Raw genomic sequence first — 25,012 nt, forward strand, 5'->3', positions numbered from 1 at the left:
GCTTACAATACCGGCGGCTGAACCGCCGAAAGACCGACGGTTAAAATTCCGGTGGTCACCGGCGGTACGGGCCGCCGGAAAACCGCCGCAAAAATAAACCGCCGGTAAAAAGCCGTCGGAATTGGTTTCCTACGCCGTTTTTACCGGCGGTTACCAAACCGCCGTTAGACCGCCGGTAACGTAAAAAACCGCCGGTAATTTTACAATAACCGCCGGAAAAAACCGCCGATTTTCAGCGTTTTTCCTGTAGTGATGTTTAGTGGCTCTTTCAATATATTTGAGATAGATTTAGTAATAAAAAAATAATTTACTGTCATTAATTTGAGCCTTCGGGCCGGGTCATGATAAGAAAAAGGTACTTAATTTTGTTTATTATGTGCCTAGAGTAAGGAATAAGTGGTTGGAAAAGCCAAGTTGCCAAAGAGTGTAATGGTTGGCCAAGCAAGGAAGGAGGGACTTGTTATGATTGTTACTAGCGTGGACTACCCCTTCCTTTCCACTTTCCATCTTTTCTAAATTCAAATTACTATTGTGTAACTTTTATAAACACTTAATTAACTGTGGAATGAAGGATATTGATATGTATTGTGACTAAATTTTGAAGAAAAATTCATTAAGTTGGAGCTTGATGTCTGGTCAAACAAGAAGGGGTTGAGTGATCCTTTCTAAAACTACTACTTGAGTGAGTAGTAGGATTTAGCTTACTTTACCTCTTGATTTTTTTTTTCTTTTGTGCTTTGTACTACCAATGATTCTCCAATCCAATAAAAATTATAATCATAATTTCTTAGCAATCAAATCCATCATTTGTGGCCCAAATTAGGTCAGAACTAACCTAGTTTTAGTTTGCCTTCAATTGGGTGACTTAAACTCCTCTATAAATTCCCATAAAATTCAAGTCCATAGTAGATTCCCTAAACATTTATCTAAATATATTTATTTGGGGTCATTACACATTAAAATCAAGCGTTCTAGAAACTCTAAGTCACATACAACCTTCAGCCATAAAAGAAAATATTAGACCAATTTAATAAAAAAATTTAGAGAAAATCATAAAAGCATCCACAAATAAACACCAAATTATCCGAATTCAAACTAGATCTCTTAATCTTTAATTAGTTTCCATTTCATATCATTTGGACTTATGGAGAGAAGGTTATAGGTATTTGAACCATGGGCAATGTGTCTTGACTGATAGCTACAATTGAGTTGGCTGAGCACTAACTTTTTCCCAACCCTAATTCCTCTTAAATTTAAACCTTTACATTGCCTTACTCACCTAAGTTTGGATACTCTGATACTAAATAATGTAATTTTAACTGTTTTCTAAACTTTTTAATATCCAATTAGTAGGCATTCTTATTGGAGCTTTAAACTAACTTGTTGACACTGTTTGATGTATATCACTCTGTAGCTTGTTGCTATAAAATTATCCAGTCATATTAAAATAAAGATTAAAACAAATAATACTTTTTGGTCAAATCCAATAATTTGATGAAAAAAATTATTTGTTTCTTGTTAGTACTAAAAAAATTGAGGTTTCCTTTAAGACACCTTTCTTACTTTTTCTCTTTAATTCAAAAAATTATAATTCAAAAAAATATTATACTCAAAAACTATTTTAAAACTTTTTTTTGCGAGTACCGATGTAAGAATTTGATGTAAAATAAATGGTATGCTTATGTACATTTCTAGCCTGTTTTACGTCATATTATTTTTATATTTTCACATGACAAGAATATTATAGACCACTACATAGTTAATCTGTGGAATATTTACATAATTTTTGCCTGCCGAGGTACTTTTCAGTAGTTAATTTAGACGCTTAACTATTCATTTGAATTTTATAATTATTACTAATATATCATTTTAAAAATATTTTAGTTTTAATCATTTTAAATGTGACATTTGACACTTTAAATATATTTTAGTTTAAAACATAAAAATTTGCAAATAATTTGTCCAAATAAAGACAATACTAAACCCCATTTGGTTGTGTAATTAAATATTAATATACATTAAAAACTGTACAATCATCTATAATATTTCCCAAAAATAAGGATTTCAATGAAAATAAAATCATTAAGCATTGAACTATACCATAAGAGATTATAAACAATGCAACTGAAACAAATGTTAAATGCCTAAACCAAATTCTTGCAACATCATACTAGTTAACCAACTTATTTACAATAAGCAAAAGCAGATTTAAATTTTGCAAAATCAAACGTCTAAATAAGCTCTTTGAGCCATCCAAATCAGAAAGTAACCTTCAGTTCTGCTTCAGGGCATATCTTCCAGTGCTGGAGCTTTACAAATAGGACAGGCATTCTTTTTGCTTAACCAGTCATTGATGCAGTCAAAATGATAAACATGAAGGCACTTCATCATTCCAAGATTATCCTCATCCCTGTATTCTTCCTATTGACCACAGGCCAAATTTTCACTATTTTGATACTTCAAATTTATATAAAAAAATAATATTAGGAATAATTTATTTGAAACATGAGGGTTTATATAAATACCACTAAATTTTTTGTGTATTTAATATTTAAATATTTATATTTACTCGTCTAATATCACCTTCTCTAATGCATATAAATAATATCCCTGATATAAATTTATCTAGTATGAAATACATATTTTTATTCATAGATTTTGAGGTGATTTAGACACGGTGTTATAGAAATATTAAAGCAATTTAGGTGTTATATATGCAGATAAATAAGAATAGCGGGATCTATGAATCCCCCAAAACATGAAGCTTACCAAGCATATTGAGCAGCTAGATTCAAGCTGATCCTCTAAAGCCCGAGTTGAGCAGTACATTGTTTTTGTTAGGCATACGGAGAGTTGGTCTTCTGATAACCCAGTATTAACATTTCCAATGCTATCTTGTAAATCAAGAAGCTCCTGAAATCACACAAACTAGTTAGTGTCATTTGATATGTTAAGTTGTCTTGCGAAAGGAAGAAAATGTAATATGCATATTCAGTCATAGATTGGAAAAATTATTGTGTCCGGATAGGGTACCGAGCGTACCGAGTGGTACTGCTATCGGTACCGAGCGCCTAATGATGTGGCGCATTTTTATTGGTCTCTGGACACGTTTGGTATCCGGACATAATAATTACTCCATAGATTGGGGACATTTCGGCGTTTTAATGAATTTTTTCTTTATAAAGGGTGCCATCTTAATGTTGAATCTGGAAAATTTATGGGTATGAGAATAAACTTTAAAGAAATAAATTTTGTCAAAATCATAATAAAATTTACCGTTGTGGCAACAGGCCAACAATGAACTCAGTGAACTTAATGTTAAATTCATTATGTACTGTTGTATTTGATCTTCAATTTTTTTTTTTTTTTTTTTGCTCTCATTAAATTAGATCATCCTTGATTCCCAACATAATACATTAATATAGAAACGGTATAATATGCAGGAAGAGGACTGACAAACCTCATAGCTCATGTCGTCAATGTCTAGCCTCAGGTCCCTATGCTCATCGAGCAAATCTGGAGGATTGAAATAGCTTGGCACATTGAACATTGCTGAATCCTGTGAAAACAAAGAGTTAGGATTTTGTTTCAGTTACCATGCTACAAAGTGAATCTTTGATTTGGGGGCAAAGCAACAGACCTGAGATGTCCATCTAACACGTCCATTCTCCTCATTGAACAAAGGTTGGGCTTCATTAGAGATTCTTAGGCCTCCGTTGCGAATAAACGGGCTTGGATTTGGACGAAATGCGACAGATCCAGCTACAAAAGACACAGAATCCTTATAAGCAGCAGCAGAAGTTTGTCTGTGATTGTATCTGCTAGGACCAGCCACTGTCCCTCTAGGCGCAGAAGCATGGGATGTGGGTAATACAGAATATAAATTCCTCCATTGTTCTGAGTAGCAAGCGTCATGATTGTTTGTGCTGCCGCCAGTAATAACATTTGCAGAAACAGAAGGATTCATAACAGAACTGGAGAAACCCGCATCTGCAACTAAAATATATATTAAGATATGTCATAATGATGCAGTACAACACACATTATTATGATATATTTTTATGAGTTATACTTTTTATCTTTAGAGAAAATGTATTTTCACGATAAGGAAGAGTGTTGTAAAAGATCTGAATTGACTTCTCCACAAGGACTGAAATTCAACTCTTTAATTTTTAGAAAAAATATATATTTTCAATTCATGACGAAACTGGAGAAACCCCAGAAGAAGAATAAAAAATCAAAAGAAGAAGAATAGGCATGCATTTAAATCATAACTTTATGTATCGTATTAAAGTCCAACATCTACAATTACCATTATAATAGAATGAAATGATATGATATATTGAGTTGATATTTAATTAATTGCTTTATTAACAATGTGATAGGTGAGATTTGGTTGCCTTTTCCTACAAAAGATTTTGTACTTCTATTAAAATGAAATTGAGTATTCTCTCCTCCACCGTCCATCACATAATTACAAGAAAAAAAGTAGAACATACTGACCAGTGGGATGAATCAAATGAGCATGAGTTCTAGGTAGCCGTGGAAGACCGCATTGCCCAACTACATTGAAAGAGGAATTATTCACAGATGTGTGTGATTGATGGGGTGGGTTGCTTGATGAAGATGGCCAGGATAGGCTAAAAGAAGCATCATCATGCCTGCTTCTCACATTCCTCTGATGTTGTTCACCAGCCAACAAGAAAGTATCGCTGGGGTAACGAATAGCAACGCTAGTGGATGATTGAGGCCTACGGCATCCTGGTACTGGCTTCAGCTGAAAATTACCCCCAGTAAAGCAATATCCAAGGTCATTCTGATAGGCTGGGTGTGTACTTGGGTGTTTTCTTTTAAATGCAACCCTAACATTTTCTTCCTTAGGATCAAACATGTTAGCGCCATTCACATAAGCGTGTTGATCATAACAGTAAGGCGCACATTGAGTAGGATACGGCAAACATTGGCTAGAACTAGCAGCTGATATAGGGCAATGATATTGGCCATGAAATACTCCAGAATTAGCAGGACGGGGATTCGGAAGCCTCATGCTATGATTAAACACCGTATTTTCAGTAGGTGCCAGCATTGTTCTTTCTGCTAATCAAATATCAAAACTGTTGAGTTTGCATAAAAGGGAAAAAAGAAAATTTCGATAAAATTGATTGGATTAAGTATAAAGAACGAAAATGAAAAAAGAAAAAAGATGTTTTACCTAAATGCCTGCCAGGATTATGATTTTGAGGATTATATAGATGGAAGGGATGAGATTCAGGCGTGGGTGGCATATAGGAGTTCCTGCGTGCCATAATTGATACTGACTCTGTTCCAAGGACAAGGTCTGCAAAGAAAAACAGAAAGGCATTCCAATAAAGATTGGAAGGAAAATAAATTAAGAACAGAAATAAGTAGTTTTTAATATATTTATTAATTCATTAAATCACCTTACCACGTATGATAACATATTAATTAAAGGGTTATACATTTCCACATACAACAGGATTCAGAACTTTGAAATTTAAGCAAAAGCATCGCTCACATAGAAACAATACTTAAAATTAAGATGTTTTTCTCTATTATATCAAGCTTGCAATTTTCATAATCCAACAATCTAAGATCTGCAACTCCAAAGATATCAACTGAAAACTATTGAAGTATCGCTCACAATACCATCAATATTTCTAACAACGCAAAAGTAATAACATAAGACTGAATTTCTAAACATCTTCATGTGCCACTTGAAGCCATCTTTAATAGTCTTCAAAGAAACCTGTATAAGTATTCCTTTAAGTATTGAAATCATGTTCAAAATCCAGAGCTGAAACAAGAAAAGGAAAATTCTTTATAAGATCTAGAAATTAACATTAACATTATCCAAGAGCGTCAGCACCAATATACATATATATACATATATGTGCATACATATACATACGTATGTATGTATATATCCACACACACAATATATATATATATATTGCAAGCTATGTAGCAAGGTTAGAATTAGCATAATTCAGCACATCCACTAACAGAAGTTTCCTGATAATCAAAGAACATGATAAGGACTAAAGTTTTGTAAGTTTCATATATTGGATATTTCCTAAGAAAAACAAACAAAAGAGGCTGTAGTTAATTTGAGGCTGACAAACTAAATAAATAGGGTTGACTATCTGCATTTGTGTATTATTCTGTTCCTTTTAATAAATTTTGTGTATTCTAGAACAAACTATTTTCTTCTAAACTTCAAGGTTGAGACGTACCAAAGTTTGAACAATGGCATGCCGCAGGGATATCAGCTTCTATTAGCACTCAATACTTTTGTTTCCATGTGAAAAATTTCTCAACAAAAGCATGTCAAACCATTTATAGACATTACAAAGATCAAGGCCCTTCAGATAAGAATATCATTTATACAGAGGGCGTGGAAAGCCAACGCACAAAAGATCTTAATTCACACAAACCAAACAGAGCCCTGCATAAATAAAACAAGAAGGATTCCAGGCGAAGAAAGAATTGAAGAAAGCACATAATAGCAAATTTGAATCCACTAGAAAAATAATTGATCAGTGTTTGACATTTTTAGGAAGGTTTCTCAATAACGGGAAGTGATTAAATTATGTCAAATATTTGAAACATGTTAAAATCGGGAATTTGAGAGGGAAAAAAACCATTCTTCATTACTCAATTTCTTCCCTATTTATAGATTTATACATGATATCTTAATAAAAAAATAAATATTGACAAATTCATGCATAATAGCCCTAATACATTCCTTCCTAAATCAACTACTTCATTATGGAAATGAATTAGTATGATTCTAGCGTGATTCTTGCGAGCTTCCCACGGATCGCTCTTCATGGTCTTCGGATCTCCTTCGAGAGGAAACGGCTGGGATTTAACACTCTCCCTCAAGCTGCGAGGTATGGACCTGTAATTCCCAGCTTGGCTATCATTCTGAGAAAGGTAGAGTTATGTTACCCTTTGGTAATGACATCTGCGAGCTAATCTTTTGATGACACATGGTTGATACATACAAGACCACTGTTTAACTTTTCTTTTATAAAATGTCTATAAACTTCTATGTGCTTGATTCTGTCATGTTGGACTAGATTGTGAGCCATGCTAATTGTTGATTTGTTGTCACAATGCAACTCTATAGGTTCGTCCCACTTGATCCTTAGATCTTCTAGAATCATCTTGATCCATAGTACCTCACATATTCCCAAGGTCATAGCCCTATATTCTGCTTCTATACTACATCTTGCCACCACATTTTGTTTATTGCTTCTCCATATAACGAAGTTTCCTCCAAGAAATATGCAGTACCCCGAAGTAGATATTATGTCTACTGGTGATCCTGCATAGTTAGCATCAGTTTATACTTCTAGGGTTATTCCATGGTCTCTTCTGAAGAGAATCCCCTTCCCATGGTTACCCTTAACGTAGTGCAATGTTCTGTCTACTGCTTGCATATGAGTCTACTTTGAATTTTGCATAAACTAACTGACCATACTTATAGCAAATGTTATATCTGGTCTTGTGTGAGAAAGGTAGATTAGTTTTCCCACAAGTCTCTGGTAAGCCCCTTTATCTACATCTAGATATTCTTTTACTTCTCCCAATTTGAGATTTGGTTCTACTGGCATTGGTGCTGGCTTACATGCTATTTTTCTTGTTTCCTTCATAATATCTTTAATGTATTTTTTGTTGTGATTCCTTTGCTGGAATGAGCTACTTCAATTCCAAGAAAGTATTTTAGCCTACCAAGTTCTTTAATATCAAATTCCTTAGTAAAGTTTTTCATTAGACTTTCTTTCTCATTTTTATCATTCCCAATCAAGATAATATCATCTACATAGACTAATAGTATTGTGACTTCTCCTGAGTCTGTGTGTTTAAAGAAGAGTGTATGGTCCCCTTGACTCTGTCGATACCCATTAAGAAGCATGAATTTTGAGAATCTTCCAAACTAGGCCCTAGGTGATTGTTTTAGCCCATATAGGGGGGACTTTTCTCAACCAGCATTTCACTTCCAGATTTTTCCTTAAATCCTGGTAGTATCTCCATAAATATCTCTTCCTCCAAGTCCCCACATATAAATGCATTCTTTACATCTAGTTGTTCCAGGTGTCAACTATATTTAGCTGCTAGTGAAAGTAGAATTCTAACAGTATTCATCTTAATTGGCTATATGTGCAAAGGCATCATGGTAGTCAATGCCATATGTTTGAGTATACCCTTTTGCCACTACTCGCTTTGTATCTTTTTAGTGTACAATTGGCTTTGTATTTTACATAGAACATCCATTTTCAACCGACTGCCTATTTTCCTAGCGGTAGGTTGATGATCTCCCATGTGTTGTTCTTCTCTAGGGCCTGTATTTCGTCTTTCAGGTCATTTTTTCAATTTTCATCAGACTAAGCCTTAGAAATATCATTAGGAATATGAATATTGTCTAGCGTAACAAGGAAGTTTTTATATGGGGAAGAAAAATTATTTATTGATATGGAGTTCATTATAGGTATAAGGGAGGTGGTGAATTTATCTTATTTTCAAGAGATGGTTCAAAATCTTGGATCTGCTTCGGAGCACAATTTGAATTTGTATGCCTGGAATAGTCATTCCCAAATCTAAGGATAGTTTTGTCTTCAGCTTCCCTATTTTGAATTCCAGGTGAATTCATTTGATGTAGTTGGGAAAGGTCAAGAGGGGCAAGCATACTTTCATCATCTTCCTTTATTTCTATCTCCCCCTGAAAATGAGGTTTCGTAAAGTAAGAATTTTGTTCATTTAAAGTGACATAAATGAATACAAGAGTTTTCTTTGTGGGGGGTGATAGTACTTTTAATCTTTTTGGGTGGCAGAGTATCCGATAAAGATACATTTGAGTGTCATTGGATCCAGTTTTCCTCTATTCTGGCTGTGAATGTGAACATAGGCAGTGCACCCAAAGATTCTGGATGTAAGGTTATTATGGGTTCAAATATCGGGGTAAAAGGTGGACAAAATATCCATTGGAGCTTTCAATCCCAATGTTTTTGAAGGTAGTCGGTTTATAACATAAGTGGCAGTTAGGAGGGCTTCTCCCTAGTAGGATTTTGTATATTGTGGTAGAGTAGGAAGGCGCAAGTGGAAGCTAGGAGATGACCATTCTTTTTTTCTACAACCCCATTTTGTTGTAGGGTGTGAATGCAGGAGGATTCGTGGATGATACATTCACTCTAAAAATAAGAGTATAGGGTTTAGTTGAAGTAGTCTTTAGCATTGTCTGAACGAAATTTCTTTATTTTTATCATGAATTGATTATAAATCATGGCGTCAAAAATGGGAAGATTGGTGCTAACGTTAGATTTATTTTTGAGGAGGTAGATCCAAGATACCCGAGTACAATCATCAATGAAACATACAAACTAACGAGCCCCAGAGATGTTGGGGATTTTTTATGAATGAGATATAAGGGAAAGGAGTATTGCATCTCTCATTTTTATTTGGAAAATCGATTCTTTTATGTTTGGCTAATTCACAAGTTTCACAATGAAAATATTCATTTTTCAAATTATGAAAAAGTTTAGGAAACATATATTTTAGGACTTCTAATGATGGATGTCCTAATCTGAAATGATTAAACCAAATAATTTATTTTTTTGTCAACAAGGGATAACATAGAGTAGCTTTTTTTAGATTTGTTCAGCTCTTCCAGATAGTATAGTCCAACTTTCTCCTTAGCAAGTCTAATCTTCTTCCCCGATCCCTAGTCCTGAAATAAGCAATAAGTAGGGTTTAATCAGCAATGATGATTTTCTTGTCACTTAAGCAAGGATTATAATTGATGAAGTGGGTGGTGGAGTTTATCATGTGATTTATGGTTCCTGAGTCAATGATCTATATTCCTTTCAAATGATTTATGAAGGTACTTAATCCAGTGAATATAAGAAACTTACCTGAAAGTGCAAGAAAAGAATATGCAAGTGGTTTTTCAAGCGATACCAGGAGTTGTCTTAGTTTGTCAATGTCATCTTTAGTGAGTTCTTTGAAGCTGGTTGGTGTTTCTGTGTTAGGCTGACTCATCGTGGTGTTAGTGTATGATGTGTCTCTTTTCTCACTACTTTGAATCCACTCCTTACTTGAGGGGCTTTCCGTGTATCTTCCAGCATGTTTTCTTTATATGTCTTGACTTCTTGCAATAGCTACACCAAAGTGAGTCACTGTCTTTATATTTCGAGGAGTCTTTACCTTTTTTCTTCCATGGAACTTCTTTGGTCATCATTGTTAAGCTCTCAACAGCTTTTGGTTTTGGCATTACATATCTTCGGCTTTCTTCAGCGCGGATGAGAGCAATTGTTTCATATAGAGATGGCATCTCCTCTTTGCCGAGGATCTAGACTCTAACTTTATCAAATTATGCATTTAATCATGTAAGAAAATCATAAAATCTATCTTTTTCAATAAAGTTCTTTAGGATCGCAGCATCTTCTGGACATTTGGTTTCAATGCATCTGAAGTGTTAAAGTTCTTGCCATAGGTTTTGTAGAAGGGTGGCATACTCCTTCACGGTCTTGCTTCCTTGTTCTGGGTTCCCTACTTTGATTTTGATTTCAAAGATTTGAGCACCATCCCGAGCTTTTGAGAAAGTCTGTCTAGCGGCATCTCATATGTTCTTTGCAGTGGAGAGGAACATAAATGTATTGCTAATTTCTAGAGTCATGAAATTCCACAACCATGACATAATCATAGAGTCTGATTCATCCCATGACCAAAAATTAGGATCTCCTTCATTTGGTCCTCCTATGAAGAGGTGGTGTATTTTTCCTTTTTCCTATAAGTAGGTCTTTACAAATTGAAACCACTTTAGGTAGTTCTTCCCGTTTAAGCGATAGCAAGGTTGCATCTTTTGGAGATCACCTCATTCTTGGTGTATTATAGAATCTTCTATTTGATCAAAAAGCTTTGGGATGAATTTTCTTCAGATATTGTGGTGTTATAACACCAATAAAGGCTGATTAGGTAATATTAGCAATAAAGGTTGATTAGGTCTTAATCAAATTTGATTTAAGATTCCTTGCTGCTGTCAGTCCGTCCCGAGTGAAGGGCACCCATCTGTCTCTACGGATTGGTAGGGGCTTCCAATCGAGTCGTCTACGAACGTTCAAGCAAACATCTTCTCCGAGCGTCTTCTTAGAGCATCTTCTCCAATCGTTCGGGCGAACTGAATTGTGTCAAGCATTTGGGCAAACTGGATTGTGTCAAGCGTTCGATCATCACCTTCTTTCTTCTAGAGGCAAGAGCGAGGCTAGGCTTCGTCTTCCAACAGTAAAACTTCTTTCGCTCGCTCGGCTTAAGATGGCTTCCTCTCTATCTTGTTCGTGGCTCTGAGACCATGTTAAAATTGAAAATTTGAGAGGGAAAAGAAACCATGCTTCAAATCTCAATTTCTTCCCTATTTATAGATCTATACATGATATCTTAATAAAGAAACAAATATTTACAGATTCATGCATAATAGCCCTCATATATTCCTTCCTAAATCAGCTACTTCAGTATGGAAAGGAATTAGTATGATCCTGGTGTGATTCCTACGAGCTTCCCACGAATCGCTCTTCATGGTCGTTAGATCTCCTTCGAGAGGGAACGGCTAGGATTTAACAAAACCGAATATTAAGAATATATATATCTCTTTTAATTTGTTTTCTCTTTGTATTCTTTGGCCAGCCTATTTATATGCTCAACATATTTAGTTTAAGATATTGAAGGCTCTTTCATCTCAAAATGGTATCAAAGTAGGGCAAACATACTCATCCTCATGATTAATCCCAATAAAAAAGTCACCCCACTCAAACCCCGTCCCCCCAACCGTAACTAGTCAACAATCAACCCCCACTAACATCTCTACCCATGCTCGACATACTCACGCTTGTGTGCGTTGCAGCCCTTGATAGCTCATTGTGCCCACTCATGTGTTGATGCCCCTCAAATGTTGATGTTGACTATGCATGCATACACTATTCACAAATGTTGGAAACATGCTGAACATTTGCCACTATTCACAAAATATCGTGCACAAATATTACTTACACATGTAGGTAAACCAACAATTGTTGTGTGTTCTTAAATTGGATTGTGGTACTAAACATACCACTTGTTGTAAGCCACTCGACCAAATTACTGTGGGCTCCAAAAATTCCATTTTATAGTGTGTGATCCCGGCCTCTCTGCGCCATCGATTTATTTTTCTATTAAGTGTGACGATGACGGTAGAAAGTTTTAACGAGATTAGGTTCCAGGGGAATTTTCAGAAGGCAGATTGGGTTTTAGATAAGACACTACCCAGAGATTTCGCCCTCATTTGGTGAGGACTTTTTGATCTGAATTCTGGTTTCCTATAGGCGCAAGCCCCTATAGTTAATTACCCCTCCTGATAACAAGAGAGAACTTTCGATTAAGGCTAGTCGTTCAAGCGTTCACATAGGTTATGAACCTATCGTATAATAGCAATAATTTTAAGGTTTGAATTTTGGATTTAAATTTTAAAGTTTGGAATTTGAAGTTTATCACCATAAACTTAAAACTGGTGGTGGGGGGAATGAAGACAGCCCGATCAAGATCCATTGTTCTTGTCGCCCCGGGCTGTCATACATCCCCTGGTCTACTTAGGTTCAGAAGAGGTAGTCGACCCAACCTGAACAGAAGGCCCTTGTGCGGCAGACATGGAGTTGGCTTCGTCCAAGAATACCGTTGTAAAGCCTGGGTTTTGATGTTTGTCTAAGGCGGATAATATCTGAATCCACCTTTAGCTGATAGAGAGGGCTTTATGCCTATCGAATGATACCCTAGTGATTCAAACTCAGGGTTTGAAGGGCCTTTAAGAAACATACGGGCCTTTTGGACCGTATCGTTAATATAATATGATAGTCATTTTGCGGCAAAACCACCCGACAGAGGGAACGTGCCAACGGTCCCTGCTGGCAAGATGACTGTTTGAGGATGAATCAAAGTGAATCATAACACACATTTTATCTGTGAGCTGAGGTTAATTTTCAAATTTTATCACCCCCGACAAAACTGGTTGAGGGAGGTGGATGATTTTAATTTAGTTTTAAGGTGATATATTTCATTTCAGAAAGAATTGATTGGTGTTTAGAGACTTAAAACCCCTTCGGTTGAGATTTTTCCTATCAACACCGGCCCACTCATCAGTGGGTTGATATTAAGGTCACTTATTTTTTTAAGTGGGATTTTGGGAGCATTTTGGCATTTTCAAGTTCGTGTCGATCTCCAGTCCTTTTGAGGAGGAGGATGAAACTTGAATATTTTACCCCGCGTAGCAGTTCTCGAATCGTGGGTTTGGGGACTTAGAAAAGTGACGATTTGAGCACCATGCCGGCGTAGCATTGACCCTGCGCCAGGCATTTCTCGGATATAGTGTTTATACGTTTAACATATTGACCGGAGCACATGCAAGGATTTATTTAGTTCAAGTTGGGTCACATTTTTATATAAAGGGGCATTTTAAAATATTTAATATAATCTATTTTATGAGATGATTTGTATTTAGGAAAATTGGCCGCTATTTCACTTAAGGGCCTAACGAACGCCTTCAAACACTTATGCTACCATAATCATAACCATTGTTTTAATATATAAAAAACCATAAGTTCCAAGCCATATTGCATTTGGTTAATATTTATTCCATATTAACCACTTAGGGAATGTTCAAATGCACTTTCTCAATTGAAAGTTACACCGTTTCTTTTGAATAACATTTGGTAATATATGAAAGAATCAATGTCCTTAAATCAAATAGATGCTAAAAAAAGGACTAATAATAGCGTCTATTAAAGGTTTCATCACTCATCACTCGAGAGTATATTTCTTCCTTCAATATTAGTTTCAACATATTTCAATGCTGATGACATTTTTGATTAATGATTTAAGGCTTTGGACAATTAATGTGGTAAAAATATTTTGAATAATTTGAGATTAAATATCAATATCACAAAGTCTATTTAAAGTTTCCATTAGAAATCAATATCTTTTTGTGATTGACAAAATGGCTCCATAAATATTATTAACATTTCTTGGTGCGAGATTCTTGATTAAAAAAGTTAATTTTGATATTATATTTACATATCACTTTAATTTTAAATCAAGTTCATATTCAATCCATTTTTGCAAGTATTGTCAAACATTTTTTTTTTATCAATTTATTTAAATGATTTAAATTTGAATATTGTTTCAAAATTCAAATTTCAATTTTGTTATTCCCAAGTCCCTTGCTTGTTCACTAATAATTTCAGTATCCTCCCGACGCTCCTCCCCACACAGGGAGAATCAAGAACTAGGCACTATTCGTAATATCTCTTACCATCCATAAGGTCTGACGGCGTTAGGGTCTTCAATTTCATCAACCATCTCCACCAAGACTTAACGATCGACTGCGTGAGGTCTTCATTTGAACCATCCACGGCCGATCTAAGATACGATGGCCCGTGTGTCTTCAAATTTAAAATACCATTCCTGTCTTCGTGATTAAAATCCATACGACTGAGTTCTTCCAATTTCAAACATCCCAGCGGACTAGGTACCGACGGCGGGTCTTCTGATTATGAAAATCCTCAATTTCTTCTCCAATCTCGCTTTTTTTTAAAATTTTATTACATTTATGTTATAAATATATATATATATATATATATATATATCACATATCTTATTTAATATATTATATATATATATATATCTTATATAACATATATTATATAATATATATATAACAGAGGAGAGGGGAGAAGTATCGGGTGAGAGCAAAGCAGGAGTCGGGCTAGGGCAGAGGTCGGAGGTCAGGCACGGCTCGAGATTCCTTGGTCGGCGACGGAGGCGGCGGAGGCGGGTTCGGCGTCGGCAGGCGGTGGTGGGTTTGGCGGCGCGAGCGGGGAGACGACGGGTTCGGCTCTGGTGAGTCGGCCGGCGACGGTGGAAGGATGGGATCGACGGGGGTAGAGGTAAGTCGTCCAACTTCCTTGCCTCGTGATTTTCTTCCGGTTCTCAGAGCTTTGTGTGCGTGTGTCTACCGAATGAGAGGGAGTTTATTTTATTTCGTGAGTATGTCGGTGAATGAGGGGATGTGTCGTTTGGGTTTGTCGGTGGAGTCGGTGGTTTTGCCGTTACAGTATTACATACAACAAATTGTGATCCCTATGTATAATCCGATTGTTCGCACATGCTCCCTCAACAACAACCTGCAATCAATGATCTAGTCTCCTTTCTTCCTATCTACCTTTATTTTATACTATATTGTGGTCTCTCCAGTTCCTCAACATTATGTGAAAAACTTTTCGAACATTGTTATATATATCAAGTTAAACCGTACTAATTATCATTTAGAGTCAAGGGCCAATTATTTTTTGTTGGTTCTTAGGATAAACTCCTATCTAGCAGCCTCTCCTCCAGCTCTTGACGATATTTACAAGATCTCCAAATTGCAAGATTGATTGTCGTTCTCAACTGGTTTTTGAATAGTCTCAAACCTTTTATTACATCAGTAGTCATATTTCAAGAGACTTCTGAAATAATTTGAGATTTTTTTTGTGATCTACTTACTTTCAATAAAATAATGCTCCATAGGGTACATGCATTCTCTAACCTATTTTTTCTAGAACAAAAAGATTTGTTCATCTAGGATTACTATAGCATATTGTAGGATAAGAGGAAGAGTTACTTCCCGAAAGATATTGATGGGGACATCGACAAGGGATTTCGACGCGTTTATCAGAGACGACACAGGCGATCGATGGCCATGATGGAGAGTCTTTACTTTCGATGCATATTTGTATTAACATTTTATGTATTACGCATTTCTATTTTCAATTTTTTCGTTTTTGCCCTTATGGGTAGTTGTCGCTATTGTAGCCCAAGGGGCATGTTAGTCTTTTGTATTAGTTGTCATTTGGAAGCCTATATATAAGGCTCTCTTATCTTGTATGAGGATTGATTATTAATGAATGAAAATTTGATTCCCTTGTTCTCTTTGTGAGTCCAAACTTCCCTAGATCTCTTTGTGAGTTCTTGAGGAGAGAGTCTTAGATCTCTTTGTGAGTTCTAGTAGTTGAAGGAGCACGGTTAGTGATTCTCACTTTTCTTATTTTCCCCTCCCCTCACTCCCTCTTCCACCTCAAGAGGAACCAACACTCAACGCTTGGCCAGGAGAACCCGACCCCATCCTCCCTTACCGTCGACCCTTGGAGCCTAGCCGCCGGCCACTTCGACACCACCGGCCTCCCGCCATATGCCCACCACCCCTCTCTCCGCTAGCCTTCGAATTTGAAATTTGAATTTCAAATTTCAAAGTCTTTCCAAATTAAGATATCTAATTTATGAAAGTTTTATGATTGAATTCAATTTAAAATTAAATCAAATTGGATTCAATAAATTCTTTTTCCAAGTCATCACCACCTAATTGGAAACTCCTCATTCTCCCAAATCCCCTCCCTCCTTGATGCCGCCGGCCCAATGATGGGTCCCCATTGATTGAATATTAAATCCCTCATCCATGTTTGAAATCCAAATTAATTTCAAAATATTTTCCCTCCACACTCCTTAAAACTGAAATTAATTTCAATTTTTATTCGAAACCACTCCTCTCGCTCTCTCTCCATACCGCCGGCCCCTTGGCTCCCTCCCATTATTCCCCCATTAAGGCATTAATTTCAATCAATTTTGGATTCAAATTTCAAAATTACTCCTCTCCTAAATTACTAAAATCTGAGAATAATTTCAGATTTAGATCTAAACCCCTCCACCACCAACCTAACCTAATTTCTACCAATTTCTACCAAGAAACCTAGCCTCTCCCTTCTCCTCTCCAAACCAGCTCCCCCCCCCCTTCTCTCTTGGGTTTCTTCGTGATCTCTCGCCTACGTGGAAACTATGTATGGTGGATCCCGAAGTTGATCACGGGCTCGTACTCGACGTCTACGGAGATATCCACATCCTTCGATCGTCATTCTTCGACGTTGGGTTTGGCTTTGACGACACCATTGAAGATTACTTGAATCGACTCCGCACCCTTGTGGACGTCATCGGCGATCAATTTTCAGACTACGAGTGGATCATCAACGGTCAACCTCCCGTGCCACCTCCACCTCCGACTACCTTCCCAACAACGACGTTCCTTGGCTCTTCCATACTAGTGGTTACCTCATTTCTAGCGTGGACGATCTTCCTCCGCTCAACCAAGATTCGTAGGAAAGAGAGTAGGTCCTCAAGGTGAACAACTATTTATTAACTTTTGGATTCATGTTGTAAGCTTTTAACATCACTTCACTTTTGTATTTGATTAAATTGTCTTAGTTGTCTTCATACAACTCTTTGCCTAAGCAAGTGGAATACGGAGAATTCTTGTAACCAACTTTGAATTGATGCATAGTTTTATAATGGTTACACTTCTAGTAAATTCTCTTTATAATCTTGTGTAACTCCAAGCTTGCATCACATCATTTTGGTATCAGAGCATGGTAGCATGTGCTAGAAGTTCCTAGGAGTCTAGTTAGCTATTTGTGAAATTCGTCGCATGCATACCATTGCCTATTTAGTTTATCTATGTCACTACAACACCCCTAATTGATTAGGTTGCTTTGCCAAACTATATAACCTGCTGTCCAGAAAATTCCAGCACTTTTATTTGGCCTTTAGGTGAGTTTAGGCAAGTGATAAATTGCTGCCCACACCTTTTAACCCTCCCTCAACACTTAGACAACTTAGGTCTTTGTAGTAGTTTGCTGTCCTCAACATTTCAGCATCATTTAGTGACATTAAGAGCATATTACCTTAGTGTCTAGGTGCTGTCCACCACCCCGGTACTTCCCCTAGCAACCCCTAGCTTCCACCCATGGATCCGGAACATATTCAGGCGACTCTAGACCTCATAGTAGACCAACTTGGAACTGTTACGCAGCAAATCCGAAACACTCAGACGGACTTAGCAGACTTTAGGCGCCAAACAAGTGATCGACTAGATAACATTGAGCGTATAGAGAACCCCGCAATCTATACCCCTTCAAGGCGACATTCACCCTATGGTGATGATAACCGGACCGATCATGGCCATCCTCGAGACCACTACTGTCATAACCCAAAGACCCAATCAGGATACAATAGGAAATGAACCCACTTGGAGAGATAACGATGCTCAGTTGTTAAAGAACATCCGTATAAACGCCCTGTCCTACGATGGTACCCTAGACCCACAAGTCTTCTTAGATTGGATCAAAGCGATGGATAGTTATTTCAGATGGTACAACATTTCGGAAGATAGGAAAGTTAAGTTCGCCGAGATGAAACTCACTGGTCGAGCCAACCTATACTGGACAAATTTGAAAAAATTGCGGGAAGCTCGAGGTGAACATCCCATCACCGACTGGCGAACTATGAAACAAGAGCTTAGGAGAAAATACCTTCCTTCTTCTTACTACCCCAAGATCCTAGATAAATGGAATAGGCTGACCCAGGGAAGCAAGCCCGTAAAAGACTACATCTCCGCCTTCGACGATTTCTTAATCCGTTGCAATGGCGAAGAATCTTCTACCCCCGCACAAATCCTATCCATGTTTAGAGCCGGCCTTAGGGAAGATCTCCGAACTGAGCTTTTTGCAAGAGGGATAGACACGCTAGAAGCAACCTGCAGTCTAGTACTTGACCTCGAGGAGTCCCGAACCCATTCCCACACCAAGCAGTTTGACTCCCGCCCAACTTCATATAGAACTTCCACCGGCCAACCATAGAACCGACCCACGGGCTCTATGGCTAACCAACCAGCTGCTAGTTCAGCCCAACCTCGCCCGGACTTTAAAGGTAAAGCCCCCGAACAGGACACTACCAAATCCACTTCGGGAACCAAGTGTTATAGGTGTCATGGGTATGGGCACATTGCATCGCAATGTTCTAGTCCCTATAAGGTCACCATAATTGAAGAAGTTGATGAAGACGAGGACAAACCTGAAACTGATTTAGTTCATCATGTTGATGAGGAAGAAGACTTCTTCACTGAGGATGAATCCGTTGCCTTATAAGTCGTTAGATGTACGTTGTCCCAACCTAGACCAAGTGATGACTGGCGGAGGACCTCCATTTTCCATACCTTTACTAAGATAGGGGATAAGAACTGTAAGGTCATTATTGATATTGGGAGCTGCATCAATGCTGTCTCTTCAGCGATAATATCAAAACTGAACATTAAAGCCACACCTCACCCAAAACCTTATAAGGTTGCCTGGATTAACTCAACCTCCATGGAGATAAAAGATAGGAGCCTTATCCCACTCGAATTTATTGGATATCAAGAGAAAATTTGGTGTCACGTGTTGACAATGGATTTGGGCCAAATTATCCTTGGTCTCCCTTGGCTGTTTGACAACGACGTACATATTTATGGGAGATCAAACACCTGCATGTTTGAACACAATGGCAAGAAAATCAAATTACTTCCCTCTCAACCTAAATCCGACAAGGTTGAAGTTAAGGCTACTCCTGTTAAACCTAATAAGGGCCATTACACTTCTTAACTGCGAAAGAAGTGGACATTGAGCTTCACCAAGGATCACCCATGTATGCCCTGGTAGCTAGAGAAGTGGATGTTGATCAAGAGGAGCATATCCCCGAGGAAGTTAAGCCTCTTCTTGAAACCTTTGCTGATGCCTTCCCCGAGGAGCTACCCAACCAACTCCCACCCTTAGGGACATCCAACATGTCATCGACTTAGTACCCGGAGCTTCCCTACCAAACCTCCCTTACTACCGAATGAACCCAACGGAGCATACTGAACTGAAGAAGCAAGTAGATGAACTCCTACAATGCGGATTTATCAAAGAAAGCCTTAGCCCGTGTGCGGTTCCAGCCCTATTAACTCTTAAAAGGGACGGTTCTTGGAGGATGTGTGTTGATAGTCGCACTATCAACAAGATTACGATGAAATATCGTTTTTCAATCCCTCGATTAGACGACATGTTAGACATGATGGTTGGGGCAACTCTATTCTTGAAAATTGACCTTAAAAGCGGATACCATCATATAAGAATCCGCCCTGGTGATGAATGGAAAATGACCTTCAAAACAAAAGACGAGTTGTATGAATGGATGGTTATGCCATTTGTTCTTAATAACGCTCCTAGCACCTTCATGCAAGTGATGACCCAAGTCCTTCGACCTTTCCGAGGAAAATTTGTCGTCGTATACTTTGATGATATATTGATCTATAGTAACTCAGTGGACCAACATTTAAAACATCTGAAGCAAGTCTGTGAGATTTTGAGGAAAGAACAATTATATGCTAATCCTAAGAAATGTGTGTTTCTCACAGATAGTGTTACTTTTCTCGGGTTCATAATATCATCTCAAGGAATTTCAGCTGACCCTGAAAAGGTTAGAGCAATTAATGAGTGGCCTGAGCCTAAAAATATTAGAGATATTCGGAGTTTTCATGGATTGGCCACCTTCTATAGGAGGTTTATTAGGAACTTTAGCACGATAGTACCACCCATAACAGACTGCCTCAAGAAAGGAGAATTTCAATGGATGCTAGCCGCCACTAAGGCTGTCGAGGATATTAAGAGGAAAATGGTTGAAGCCCCTGTTATGCGTCTCCCCGATTTCTCTAAAATTTTTGAAGTAACTTGTGACGCATCAGGTATTTGGAATAAGAGGAGTCTTATCTCAAGAAGGACAGCCTATGGCATACTTTAGCGAGAAGTTAAATGACATTTGTCAAAGGTATTCTACCTATGACAAGGAATTCTATGCGGTCATTCAGTCCCTTAGATACTGGAGACACTACTTATTGCCACAAGAATTTGTGATATTCTCGGATCATGAAGCCTTGAGATACATCAATTCGCAGAAGAAACTCAATGCCCGCCATGGTCGTTGGGTCGAATTCTTACAAGAGTACACATACACGATTGGACATAAGGCAGGATCTGAGAATAAAGCTGCGGATGCCCTTAGCAGAAGATTAATGATTACCCAATAAATGAGAACTGAAGAGATCGGATTTGAACGCCTCAAAGAAAACTATAAGGACTGCCCTAATTTTAGTGATACCCATTCCCTTTTGACTTCAAGACGTGAGCGTACAATTGATGATTTCTTCGTAGAAGATGGGTACCTGTTTAAGGCTCAGCAACTCTGCATTCCCCAATCCTCCCTTCATGAATACCTTGTCTGGGAACTACATGCAGGAGGTTTAGCCGGCCACTTTGGTCAAGCCAAGACTATTGCTGCATTAGAAAACCAATTCTACTGGCCCAACCTTAAGCGCGGCATTAGTAAATCATTAAGGAGATGTCATACCTGCCAACTGGCCAAACAACGCAAGCAGAATACAGGACTCTACTCTCCACTCCCCATACCCAATTGCCCTTGGCAGGATGTGAGTATGGATTTCGTCCTTGGGTTGCCCAAAACTGCTAGGAAGCACGATTCTATATGTGTGGTCGTTGACCGGTTCTCTAAAATGGTCCATTTCTTCCCATGTTCAAAAACGTTTGATGCTTCACAGATTGCTAAGCTCTATTTTGATGAAATAGTTAGACTTCATGGCCTACCGAAAACCATCGCTTCCGATATAGATGTCAAGTTTACAAATTACTTTTGAAAGACTCTATGGCACAAGATGGGGACGAAGCTTCAATTTTCTACAACTTTTCACCCCAAGACCGATGGTCAAACTGAGGTTGTTAATAGGAGTTTAGGAAATCTTTTGAGGACGTTGGTAGGAGAAAACCTTAGGGATTGGGATTCTAAGCTGCCCGTCGCAGAATTTGCTTATAATAACTCTATCAACCAAGCCACTGGCCTAAATCCTGCTGAGATAGTGTATGGATATCAACCCAAGCAACCCATCGATCTAGTTCCCATGAGTCCTAGGAGTAGAACATCAGAGTCTGCATTTGCATTTGCATCTCATCTCCATGAGTTACCCACTGAGATTAAAAAGAAAATTGAACACAGTAATACAATTATAAAATTATTGCTGATAAGAAAAGAAAGTTTAAGAAATTCGAAATTGGAGACTTTGTGATGGTACGAATCCGCCTGGAGCGTTTTCTTCCTGGTTCCGTAAAGAAGTTGCATGCAAGAAGCGCCGGACCTTCTAAGATAATTTCAAAGGTTATCAGTAATGCTTATGTGCTAGACCTCCCAGAAGTCTTAACATAAATCCAACTTCTAATATAGAGGATCTAGTAGCCTTCGAGGGTCCTGATTTTAACCCCAACAATCCACTTAAAAATGAGCCTTGTGTGACCCCACCTGGTGAGATCCCCAGCCTTCACCCACTCCCCAATTTACCCCATTTACCCATTGCAGAGAAGATCAAAACCATTCTAGATGATGAGATCATCTCCACAAAGGAAAGAGGACGCCGAAGGTACCTAGTTCATTGGAAAGGAACATCGAAAACAGAGGACACGTGGATTGATCGAGAGGAGCTACAGAGATTGGATCCAGACCTTCTAGACCAATACGAGAGCTTCCACAGTACTCACTTGATGGGGTCGAGTTCTCTCCCACCGGGGGAGAATGATGGAGACATCGACAAGAGATTTCGACGCATTTATCAGAGACGACATAGGAGATCGATGGCCATGATGGAGAGCCTTTACTTTTGATGCTTATTTGTATTAGTATTTTATATATTACGCATTTCGATTTTCAATTTTTCCATTTTTTCCCTTATGGGTAGTTGGTCGCTATTGTAGCCCAAGGGGCATGTTAGTCTTTTGTATTAGTTTTCATTTTGAAGCCTATATATATGGCTCTCTTATCTTGTATGAGGATTGTTTATTGATGAATGAAAATTTGATTCCCTTGTTCTCTTTGTGAGTCCAAACTTCCCTAGATCTCTTTGTGAGTTCTTGAGTAGAGAGTCTTAGATCTCTTTGTGAGTTCTAGTGGTTGAAGGAGCACGGTTAGTGATTCTTACTTTTCTTATTTTCCTCCTCCCCTCACTCCCTCTTCCACCTCAAGAGGAACCAACACTCAACCCTTGGCCAGGAGAACCCGACCCCATCCTCCCTTGCCGCCGCCCCTTGGAGCTCTAGCCGTCGGCCACTCCACACCACCGGCAGGCCACCTTGCCACCGACCTCCCGCCCTAAGCACCTTGCCACCGACCTCCCGCCATAAGCCCACCACCCCTCTCTCCGCTAGCCTCTGAATTTGAAATTTGAATTTCAAATTTCAAATTCTTTCCAAATTAAGAAATCCAATTTAGGAAAGTTTTTATGATTGAATTCAATTTAAAATTAAATCAAATTGGATTCAATAAATTCTCTTTCCAAGTCATCACCACCTAATTGGAAACTCCTCATTCTCCCAAATCCCCTCCCTCCTTGATGCCGCCGGCCCTATGATGGGTCCCCATTGATTGCATATTAAATCCCTCATCCATGTTTGAAATCCAAATTGATTTCAAAATATTTTCCCTCCAAACTCCTTCAAACTGAAATTAATTTCAATTTTTATTCGAAACCACTCCTCTCTCTCTCCCTCTACATACCGTCGACCCCTTACTTGGCTCCCTCCCATTATTCCCGCATTAAGGCATTAATTGCAATCAATTTTGGGTTCAAATTTCAAAATTACTCCTAAATTACTAAAATCTGAAAATAATTTCAGATTTAGATCTAAACACCTCCACCACCAACCTAACCTAATTTCTACCAAGAAACCTAGCTTCTCCATTCTCCTCCACCCCCCCCCCTCTTCTCTCTTGAGTTTCTTCATGATCTCTCGCCTGTTGGGTTTCTTCGTGATCTCTCGCCTACGTGGAAATTATGTATGGCGGATCCCGAAGTTGATCACGGGCTCATACTCGACGTCTACGGAGACATCCACATCCTTCGATCATCATTCTTCGACGTTGGGTTTGGCTTTGACGACACCATTGAAGATTACTTGAATCGAATCCTCCCCACCCTTGTGGACTGCATCGACGATCAATTTTCAGACTACGAGTGGATCATCAACAGTCAACCTCCCGTTCCACCACCTCCGACTACCTTCCCAACAACGACGTTCCTCGGCTCTTCTGTACTAGTGGCTACCTCATTTCTAGCGTGGACGATCTTCCTCCGCTCAACCTAGATTTCGTAGGAAAGAGAGTAGGTTCTCAAGGTGAACAACTCTTTATTAACTTTTGAATTCATGTTGTAAGCTTTTAACATTACTTCACTTTTGTATTTGTTAAATTGTCTTGGTTGATCTTCATACAACTCTTTGCCTAAGCAAGTAGAATACGGAGAATTCTTGTAACCAACTTAATTTGAATTGACGCAGTTTTATAACGGTTACACTTCTAGTAAATTCTCTTTATAATCTTGTGTAACTCCAAGCTTGCTTCACATCAAATATTTAACCACTAATCCTAGGGTCTGACAACAACAAAATGAAGATTGAAGAGCTCCTGATTGCTAAATTCCCTTTGATCTTCATCCATCCTTGAACATTCGCAATCTCATGGATAGAATGTAAGATTCCTAATCTACAATTGTTCTCTCTCCTTTCTTTAAGTTTCCAAGCTATACCATCTTTCGATAAAACAACACTTGATACAGGCTGTAAAACCCGAAATTCGTCAATTGAGTGCGTCGCACGCATATCGATGTGCCGCGACGAATTTAAGTGAAATTTCGATGTCGTCGGAAATTTACGAAATAAATTTAATTAGATTCGTCTCGAAATTTCGAGCGAAACGGTATAAAGAACTTATATCAAATTTCGCAAGATTGTTTAAGTAAATTTTGGCTAAACTTCCATTTTTACCCCTAAGATCTCTTAAGGAAATGATGGGGATAAGGGCACATGCGTAAAATGCTAAATTGTTTTTCCTTAAACCTCATTTCACGCCTAAGGGACTTGTGCGTTTTTTTGGCCGAGCAAGAGAGAAGGCGACGGGAGAGAGGAGGAGGCGACGGAAGCTTCTTCCCGGACGGCGGCCGGCGAGATTCCGGCGAGGGATCTTTAGGAAAAGC

At 38.2% G+C, this 25,012-nt stretch overlaps 1 protein-coding gene across 12 annotated transcripts in view; it reads right to left on the reverse strand.

Annotated features, from left to right (window-relative positions):
- The window catches only part of LOC110102593, an 81,313-nt gene that overhangs the window by 1,210 nt on the left and 55,091 nt on the right, over positions 1 to 25,012 (reverse strand). For 9 of the 12 annotated variants that reach the window (XM_020830989.2, XM_020830986.2, XM_020830987.2 and 6 more), the window contains 6 exons: positions 5,213 to 5,338; positions 4,504 to 5,097; positions 3,641 to 3,996; positions 3,461 to 3,559; positions 2,770 to 2,913; positions 2,063 to 2,421 (listed from right to left, as the gene is read on the reverse strand). In XM_020830989.2, the coding sequence (XP_020686648.1) occupies positions 2,284 to 2,421; positions 2,770 to 2,913; positions 3,461 to 3,559; positions 3,641 to 3,996; positions 4,504 to 5,097; positions 5,213 to 5,306 (1,425 nt within the window). In that variant the 5' untranslated portion in view covers positions 5,307 to 5,338 and the 3' untranslated portion in view covers positions 2,063 to 2,283. Of the gene's footprint in view, positions 1 to 2,062; positions 2,422 to 2,769; positions 2,914 to 3,460; positions 3,560 to 3,640; positions 3,997 to 4,503; positions 5,098 to 5,212; positions 5,339 to 25,012 lie in introns of those variants that run through there. The other 3 variants (XM_020830984.2, XM_020830983.2, XR_003700978.1) reach the window with 3 other exon arrangements.

Source organism: Dendrobium catenatum, unplaced genomic scaffold, assembly GCF_001605985.2.
Source record: "Dendrobium catenatum unplaced genomic scaffold, ASM160598v2 fragScaff_scaffold_637, whole genome shotgun sequence".
NCBI classification, from domain to species: Eukaryota; Viridiplantae; Streptophyta; class Magnoliopsida; order Asparagales; family Orchidaceae; genus Dendrobium; species Dendrobium catenatum.